General features: G+C 53.8%; 1 protein-coding gene across 1 annotated transcript; it reads right to left on the reverse strand.

The window, feature by feature from the left end:
* Positions 1-209: 209 nt before the first annotated feature.
* On the reverse strand, positions 210-5847 carry KCNS2 (potassium voltage-gated channel modifier subfamily S member 2). The gene has a single exon (XM_015097908.4). It carries the CDS (start codon positions 5034-5036, stop codon positions 3603-3605), a length of 1434 nt encoding a protein of 477 aa, XP_014953394.1. The 5' UTR covers positions 5037-5847; the 3' UTR covers positions 210-3602.
* Positions 5848-6830: the final 983 nt, after the last annotated feature.

Here is a 6830-nt window from a genome sequence, read left to right on the forward strand (position 1 = left end):
CTGAAGTGCCCTAAGGGAGTGTCAGCAACCATTTTCTATTTAATCCTCATACTCTTCGAGGCTGGAGTCCTGAGTGTGTCAGTGTTACCCCTCATCGCTGAGTCAAGGCAGAGAGGCTAAAATGCAGCCATCACACAGAGGGGCTTCTTGGGGTTGCATCAATGCTTGCACAGTAGCACGTTAATGAGTGTTAAAACTGACAGCACAAATACAGCGTTCTTGATTTTTTAAAATTACAACTCTGTAACAAGTCATGCTGTTAAAACATACAAGAAATACCAGTTAAGCCTTCAAGGAGATAACACACAGCGTGTACAGATCACGGCTATCCCAAAGTGCATAACATACTATTTTCTTCGAAGTGAGGCAAGAATTAGCAGGTAGTTCCATTATTTGAACACTAAGACGAGAAGAAATAACAAATCCAAGCGGTAAATACCAATTACTACCTTAGGAGCTACACATCAGCTCGGCATTACAAGATGCCCCTCCTTGGTAACAAAGCCAGGAAATGTAGGGGTTGACAGAAAACACTGGACGATAACCAACATGCATCTATGCAGTAAAGACACGGTGTCACTTCCCAGCCAGCACTCTCAAAATGCTCATCACATACATTTCGAGAAAAGCATGACCTATATCTTTGTCCCAATGGCTTTGAAAAGAACAACCTTCAAGTGTTGGCAGTGAAGCTGTTCTCAAGCCCACAGCTGGACATAGGTGCTTTGAAGCTTCAACTGTGTCCTCCAAAGGGGGTTGATGGGTCAGTCTGGCAGCCTGGTGGTCGAAGCTGTCAGCTCATAATCATACTCTCAACTCCAGAAACAGAACAGAAAATTTCCCCAACCCCTCCCCAATCCCTTCCCTGCACCGAATAGTTTCAGGGACCAGAAGAAACTGCTCCATCAAATGTTATCTGACAAGGTTAATCAAAGCCCCCCCGAGAGCTCTTGTGAACTGCGTACCTGGTACCTTGGTGCTACTTTATGGGAAAGGAAGGAAGGGTTCTTTCTCCCTGGATCAGAGTTCCATCTTCATTCTCTGTGGGAATTAACTCCAGTGTTCAAGCCCGCTGGGTTGGTTTCTCGCCCTCTTATCTGAAACCACTGCTTGGAGCCCTCAATGCTGTTAGGCTATTCTCATGCTTGGAAGTGACTGAAATTCCAGGATGGGCAAAATAATATTTTATAAGAGTATATATATATATGTCTGTACAAAAGATATTAAAAAGACAGTCTCTAAAGCACTTTGGGATTCCCCCAATGAAAGGCACCAGATAAATGCAAGTCATCACCAAAATGAAAAGTTTTCCAGCTTTCATATCAGCAAAGAGTAACCACTAGAAGTATCTCTGTTTCAGTGGTAAAAACCTTCCTGTTTAAAAAGAATACTGAGGAGAGTGACTGAGCTATTTAGCCTCCGGCCTTGTTTCCTCTTTTCACAAGTGTTCTGGTCAGTGACTGTGGATACTATGCTCAGTGACCCAATACCATCAGCCTTGGCAAACTGAGCAGTCTTCATGAGTTTGTACCATCACCTGCCCCAGTGCAGCTGGAGATGATTTCATAAATTCTCTGCCTTCCAATGCTGCAAACATCAGCCAAAGCCAAGTGCTACATGTGCAAATTCTGAGAAATAACCCTGCGTGTCTGACTTGGTGGCTGGTTGCCCCTAAGGCATCTCACCTCCCCTAATATTTCTGGGAAACAGAGTAGATGGTAGATCAGGTAGCGCTAGGAGGTGGCTGCCTCCTTGCTCCCTACGAGGCTCCAGTCTGATGGAAAGACTTGAACTGGGGACCCAAAGGCGTAAGTGACGAGTGCGTTCATCCACCAAATGGCCCGCTCTGTAGTAGCCATGGCAACTACAAGTACATAAAGCCTCTGACAAGATCCTCACTCTATCTGAAGGGTATGTACTGCCTTCAACCAACTAAGAGACGAAATGGACCTTTCTAAGGAAGATCCAAGCCCTCGAGAAAAAGCCTGCCTGACTCCACGTGTGGACCCCTGCCTGGATTCTGTAGCCTTTCCAAAGAAGAACAACAATGGAGGCCAACTGGAACACCATCTGATTGCCTAGAATATAACAGAGAACTACCCAAGTTAACCCTTCAAAATGCTACATGCTGGTTAACTGAAGAAGAAGGAGGGAGGGCATTTTGGAAAAGGAAAGAGTTCTTAACCTTCAACCCAAGTTTGAAAGTTTAAGGGTCTTTAAAATAGCAGCAAGCTTTTCAAGAAGTTTGCAATTATTTATGACATTTTATTAACTATGCTTTTTTGTTTTACAACTCTCCTTTCTCCTGGCCTCCACCAACCTTCCCCCCCAAAAAAGGCAGCTGAAATGGAAATAAGAACTGTAATATTTCCATCCTGGATAAGCCATTTGTCTATATTTTGAGTACACACTTCCATGCCACCAGGTGTCCATGTCAAACCAGGAACTCTGGGGGTGATTAGAGCATTGTGTGTTACATACCGTATCCTAGAAGCAAAATTATCTAAGTAAACTCTGCTTGGAAATAAAAGCTTTATCTAAGCTTTCAGAGCAGGTAACAAAATTTTCTAAGCTACTGCCCTTGCTAGCAGCCCAACAATGTTTGCCTCAGAAAGACAATACAACAGTGAACTTGTTAGTTGAGAAAGACAACACGATCTTATTTCTAAACACCTTAAAAAAGGAACATTCCAGAAACATGCGAATAGCTAAGACACAGCAAAGTTTGGTCACATGACCTAGACCAGCAACCTCAGCAAGAAATAAATGTCCCTGCAACCACCCAGGAAAGAGTGAGGCCTGATTCTGAAAGATCTTCAAGCATCATGCGATTTGGCCTATGTTCAGCTGAAATCCCTAGCCCTAATGCATCTATTCTTGGGGAAAATTTCAATCTTCACTACATGTTTAACAAAATAACATTCTCTAAAGAGCAACATTTAGAGGTGAACAGGGGTGTACATCATTTGAAAGGTGAGCAGGGTACCCATGCAGGTCACAAGGCTAACAGATCATTGACAAACAACTCACAGACTTGAATCAGTCATGTCTGCTTAACTTCACATTCTCTTTGTTTGATATTAAAACTAAATGAAAGCAATGGATAAAGAATTGAGATTTTGTTTTCACCCGACTGTGAGCAAAACCTCATCCTATCCTTGCAGGCCCCACAGATGTGTTTCCACAGGACGTATTTGTGGGGGCTTTTTGTACGGAACGCACATGACAGCCTCAGAAACAGGAGCACAAACAACTCAGAGACAGTCCTGGGCCATGAGCACTAGATGAGAGAATACAATGAACGGAGAAATTAGCATTCTAGGTGGTACTCATCCGGCAGAAAGGTGAACATTTTATGCCCACGATGCGAAGACCAGTGAGTGTCATTTCACTGAAAGGTGCAAAGGCATGGTGTCAGACACACCACCCTCTAAAAATGATCCTAAATACTGTAGAAGCAACCTGGGGTGCAGATCCCATGCATTTTCTCCCCTTTGGGGCTGGGCATACTCCTCACGCCATAACCCTAGGATACCTGAACCGTGCCAGAGGCACAAGAGACAGCTCAGCAATGTGGGTTTGAGGATGTCAAGCCCTCCCAGCTAATGTAGGGAATCATTTAAACTTAGTTCACTTGGCGAGCTCCTGCTCATGTTCGTCAGGCTCGCCATGAGGGATTTAACTTTATGGGCATAATAGTCCCTTAAATTGACGGAAGGGACCTCCTTCATTCCATCTCCGAAGTCACAGCTGCGCATAGCACTCTCAAGTTGCTTCTGGCGCCGATAAAAGTGGGAGAATTTATTGAAGATCAAGGTGATGGGTAGTACCACCACCAGGATACCTGCCAGGATGCAGGCAGAGGCGGTCAGCTTCCCTGCTGTGGTCCCCGGGACCACATCCCCGTACCCTACGGTAGTCATACTAACGGTGGCCCACCACCAGCAGGCGGGGATGGTGGCCAGGCCCTCGTTCTCCTCCTTTTCGATGGTATAGGCCACTACGGAAAAGATGGAAATCCCCACAGAGAGGTAGAGCAGAAGCAGCCCTACTTCCTTGTAGCTATATTTCAGGGTGGCCCCCAGGGAGCGGAGGCCAGTGGAGTGTCTGGCCAGCTTTAAGATGCGGAAAATCCGCATCAGCCTTAGGACCTGGGCCACCCTGCCCAAGTTGGCCAAGGTAGGCGTGCTCTCCACGACCAGGTTCACCACCAGCGTGATGTAAAAGGGGACGATGGACATGAGGTCGATCAGGTTTAGGGCGTTCTTGAAGAACTTGAGGAAGTCGGGGGCCACGGCGAACCTCGCCACCAGCTCAAAGGTGAACCAGGCAATGCCAAAGTGCTCCACAATTTCGAACCTGGGGTCCTCGCCCGGGTTGCCCTGGCTGTCAGGGATCTGGAAGTCTGGCAGGCTATTGAGACACATGGTGATGATGGACCCCAGCACCACGAGGATGGACAGGACACTGAAGACCCTGCTCAGGACCGAGTAGCCGGGGTTGTCCAGCGCCAGCCACAGCTGTCTGCGAAAGTTGCCCAGGGGCTGCCCATCGAACTTGGAGGCGTCGTTGTAGAAGGCCAGGATCTCGTCGAAGGAGGACGTGGTGCTCTCCTGCTCGCTCTGCTCGTCCCACTTCTCCTGCTCGGGCTCCACTTTGCGGCCGTGGTAGCTGTAGCTACAGCAGGAGTCGATGAAGAACTCGTTGATGCCCCAGTATTCAATCTCCTGGCTGAAGGAGAAGACGCACAGCTCTGCCATGACGTGAAGCTTGCCGGTGTGGTAGAAGTGCAGCACGTAGGGGAAGAGCTCGGGGTTGCGGTCAAAGTAGAACTCGCGCTGGGCATCGTCGTAGTCGTCGCAGAGCTCCAGAATGGCCTCGCGCGAGTGGCAGAGCAGCAGGCGGCCCAGGCGCGTTTCGGGGAAGCGCAGCAGCGTGTGCGAGCGCAACCGCTTCTTGAAGCCGCCCACGTTGATGCGGATCTCTCCATCCTCGACGTTGGCCTCCGACACGTCCCACAGGCTCTGGCCAGTCATGCTGGAGACGCCGGCCGCCCGCGCCGCGCGGGGGCGCTACACCTGGAAGCCAAAGCAAGCGCGTCGGGTGAGCGCCCGGCGCTCAGGGCTCGGGCACCCCTTCCCTTCTCCCCACCCGTCTCTAGCGCGCCCGGTCCTCTCCAGCGGGTCTCTGAGTACTGAAGGACACTGGGATGGGAGGACCGTTCTCTGGGCTTTGCCTCCCCGCCTCCCAAAGAAAGGCTTGGAGTTGGGGAGGGCGGGTTGTGCTTCCACTAGCATGGCCGCGCCCGCACCCTCATCCTGGGGGTTCTGTCGGTCGCTTTCCGCTGCCCGGGGTCGCACCCCAGCGGCTCCGCGAGCTGCGAGCTGACCTTGCCCGTGGGCGGGCCGAGGAGACGCCCCCGCCCTCTCGCCGCAGACAGGCGGGACCAGAGCTGGGATGCGCACCGGCAGGGCTGGGCCGAGATGGGGGGGCGCGTAGCATCGGGAGGGGGCGGCGGGGAAATCCACCTCTCGAGTCCTTAACCCCAGGACAGGGTAAGGGGGCCGGCCCGGCGCCGCCGGAGTCCAGCCCCCCAAGACTGAAGCCCCCCTCGTCCTCCGCCCCGGGCTTCCCCCGCCCGCCTGGCGCCGTGCCCCGGAGCCGCGTGCGCCGCGCCTTACCCGGCGGAGCTACCCCGGCTCGCCCTGCGCGTTCTGGAAGCGCTTACCTGCGAGCTCTGGGGCCCGCGGCCGAGGCCGGCGGGAAACTTCCCCGACCTGCCGGCGAGCATCGCTGCGGCCGCCGCTGCCGGCTGGCTGTGCGTGTGCGCGAGGGTGCTCTGAGTGTGTGTGCGCCTGTGTGTGCGCCCGGCGGGCGGGCGGGGTCCGCCGAGCGCCTCCTGTCTCCGGCCGGAGAGGCCGCCGCCGTCCGCAGTTGCGGGAGGCTCACAGGTGGCTGCGTGGCCCCGACGCTAGCAGAGCCCCCCCCCCTTTAGATCCGCGCGCCCCTCGGCACCGAGGAGAGACAACCACGCGCGCCGCAGCCCGCGGGAGCCGGAGCGGGAGCCGAGCCCGTGCGCCTCTGCGCGGGCCCTGCTCTGGGGCGCGGCGCGGTGGTGCTGAACGGACAGCTCCGCGCCTCCCAGCTCCCCGCGAGGCCGCCGCCCGGACTCCAGAGAGGCCACCGCCTCGGCGTCGCGGAGACCCCTTGGCGCCCGCGGCTCGAGGCCGAGCCGACACCTTTCCCGATCACTCACCTACCTCCCCTGATGACAGGCTGTTATGACCACCCTCTTGCTCCCAGGGCGCAGGCAGGGGGCTGCCTACGGTGACCTTTCCCTACTTGAGTCTCTCGGGCGGAGCCGACCTGGGGAATGACCGGCGACTTGCATCCGTCCGAGGGGGAAGGGCGGGACGTGAGGAACTCCAGGTTTCCCCCTTTCAGGGACCTGCTGAAAAGTTTCCTGAGGCTGCGGGGGAAGCGGGGTGGTGAGGAAAGGAATGAGAGAAGAGGGGGGAGAAGCGGGGGGCACAGAAACCCAAGGTCGAGCTCAGCCTAGCTTGCTGGGGCCGGCAGCGCAGGCCCTACCGGCGTGGGAGGGAGTCACGGAGTTCTGTTTGGGAGCTCTGTGTGGGCACTGTGTGTGTGCAGGCCGACGTGGTGTGCCAGCTTCGGAGGATGGCTGGGAACTGTGTGTGTCGGTGTGTATAGACTGAGGAAAGTAGGGCTTTGCACGGTCTGCGCAGCGTTAATTAAAAATAGGACCTCTGGGGTAGTGGGGGAAATGTGTACAGTGTGTCAGAACAGGGGAAGCCGGGGCTTGTCATTGT

Source organism: Ovis aries, chromosome 9, assembly GCF_016772045.2.
Source record: "Ovis aries strain OAR_USU_Benz2616 breed Rambouillet chromosome 9, ARS-UI_Ramb_v3.0, whole genome shotgun sequence".
Lineage (NCBI taxonomy): Eukaryota > Metazoa > Chordata > Mammalia > Artiodactyla > Bovidae > Ovis > Ovis aries.

Bases quoted from the DNA above. Each gene is read 5' to 3' on its own strand.
- KCNS2 (XM_015097908.4), bottom strand. From the start codon at position 5,036: ATGACTGGCCAGAGCCTGTGGGACGTGTCGGAGGCCAACGTCGAGGAT.